Below are 2,190 nucleotides of genomic sequence, written 5' to 3'. Positions count from 1 at the left end.
AAAGGGAAAGACCAAGGGTAGTGAGCAGATTCAGTTTTAAAAAGCCTGGGGAAGAATAAGAAATGGGAGCAGAGGTAGGCCATAAAGCCCCTTGAGTGTGGTCCACCACTCATAAAAAATCATGGTTGATATTTTTTACTTCAACTCTACTAAGTCCACATCCCTTGATCCCTTTAGTATCCAAATGAGTTCAAGCCAATGAAGAGGCTGATGAGACTTGATTTTAACACGGTAAATGTTGTAAGTAAGAGGAACAGCAGACTTTCAGCTGAGGAGGTACTGGGGAAGAAGATTCAGAGGAGCAATGACCGAGACTCCATCACCTCTCGTGACTCCAAATCTGATACAGACCGAAAACGTACAGATGATTTCTTGTGCACTCCAGGGATACCATCGGTCTTGGAGAAATTCCTTTCCCGTTGGGCGCTCATCTGCAGGTTTGGGCCATTGTTCGTTTGGTTCTGGCTTCTCTCCTGCGCCTCAAATTCTCTGGCGCTGCAAAGTGGGGTTCTGCACCTTACAGTGTTGCCAAACTTGGAATAATCAACCGAGTATCTTCCCTCCTCCTCAGTCACAATGGGCACAAACCTGTGGCCCCAAAGTATCTCCTCTGGCAAATAAGATGTCCTTGCTTGGGTGGTAATGCCTGTGGTCTCCACCACACCTTCAAGGATGACCACCACCTCGAGGTCCTCTTGTTGCAGGCTAGCTGCTGATAGATTGTAGAGTGGGCTCTTCTTATCGATGGTGTGGCTGATGATAAGTGGAGAAACCAGGAAGATCGCATTGATCCCTACTGGGTTCTCCACCTGGATGTCAATCTGCGAGATGGGGACAACTTCTCCTTCTTGGGTAGTGGTCTTCTTGACAAGTTGCATTTGGATGGTGGCACTAATTATCATGCTTTTTCTTAAGTCTCCAACCCGGAACATAAAGCACAATTTCCTATTCCTCTGGGCGATTACTGCATGCTTGCTGAAAATGATGGTTTCCGCCCGTCGGTTTGCCTGGGCAGTCTTCATGAAGATGCAGCCCAGCATGACCGCATTGACGATGAGGCCTGATATGTTCTGGATGATCAGAACTGTGATGGCCAAGGGGCATTCCTCAGTCACCATTCTGCTTCCAAACCCTATGGTCACCTGGACCTCAATGGAGAAGAGGAAAGCAGACGTGAAAGATGTGATGCTGGTGATGCAGGGAACGACGTTGTCCTTTTGGGAGTCCAGGTCACCGTGAGCAAAGGCTATGAGCCACCAAAGCATCGCAAAGAGCATCCAGCTGCACAGGAATGACATGGTGAAGATCACAAGTGTATAAGGCCACTTGAAATCCACCAAGGTGGTGAAGACATCTTGAAGGAAGCGTCCTTGCTCTCGAATGTTCTTGTGGGCCACATTGCAGCCTCCATTTTTGGCAACAAAGCGAGCTTTCCTTGACTTGGCCCGGTAACGAAGCTGTGAGAGGTCATCCTCCACCAATCTGGTCAATAAATACTCTCCTGGAATGATTCCCTTTCTTGCCAACATTGCTCTTGTGCGTGGATACAGCTGCCTGTGGGACCATAATAAACATGGACAACATGAACATGGTTAATCTCTTTGCTGCCTTACTGTGCATCAAGACCTGTGTAAATCTGGTTATCGGGCCATTTGCTTGAATTGTTGCTATGGGCACTTGTGCCCAGCAACATTGTAGGTCTGAACATTATTCTGCTGACTACTCAATCATTTTTTCTTTTATAATTTCTTCCTCTTCCTTCTAATTTTCTCCCCCCACTTATTTGACGGTGTTCAGTACCAAGTGAACCAAGACAACAAGTGGTGCCAAGTTATTCACTTGTGGAGCATCATAGCAAAGCCTGATTCCAGCCAGCTGATGTCATGGAGAGCAATCCAGGGCAGGACGCCTGGTCGATTCTCTTTCCTCTCCTTCACCTCGGACCTCTCAAGCTAAAACAAAGGCTTCACCCACCATTGGGGTTGAGGTCAACCTGCTCAGAATAAAGGATGGAACCTGAGACTTAACTCACCTGTATGACTCAGTGGTGCTCGGCTACGGGGATTAACTGACTCAGCCGCCAGCAAAAACACAACAGCATCTCTTTGATATGAAGGTAACATTTCAGTGGAGGAAGAGAGAGAAAGAAAAAGAAAGAAAGAATGCAAAACAACGGGACCAATCAAACTT

The 2,190-nt window shown here is 47.1% G+C and overlaps 1 protein-coding gene across 1 annotated transcript in view; it reads right to left on the bottom strand.

Moving 5' to 3' along the window:
* Positions 1–233: 233 nt before the first annotated feature.
* Positions 234–2,190, bottom strand: part of LOC121271608 (ATP-sensitive inward rectifier potassium channel 11-like) — a 7,013-nt gene continuing 5,056 nt past the window's right edge. The window contains exon 2 of the mRNA XM_041177645.1: positions 234–1,554. Within this exon, the coding sequence (XP_041033579.1) occupies positions 294–1,529 (1,236 nt within the window). The 5' untranslated portion in view covers positions 1,530–1,554 and the 3' untranslated portion in view covers positions 234–293. The remainder of the gene's footprint in view (positions 1,555–2,190) is intronic.

The sequence above is a fragment of the Carcharodon carcharias genome, chromosome 31 (genome assembly GCF_017639515.1).
Source record: "Carcharodon carcharias isolate sCarCar2 chromosome 31, sCarCar2.pri, whole genome shotgun sequence".
In the NCBI taxonomy this organism is placed as follows: Eukaryota; Metazoa; Chordata; class Chondrichthyes; order Lamniformes; family Lamnidae; genus Carcharodon; species Carcharodon carcharias.
The sequence above is the reverse complement of the archived record's forward strand: the minus strand, read 5'-3'. Positions and strand labels throughout refer to the sequence as shown.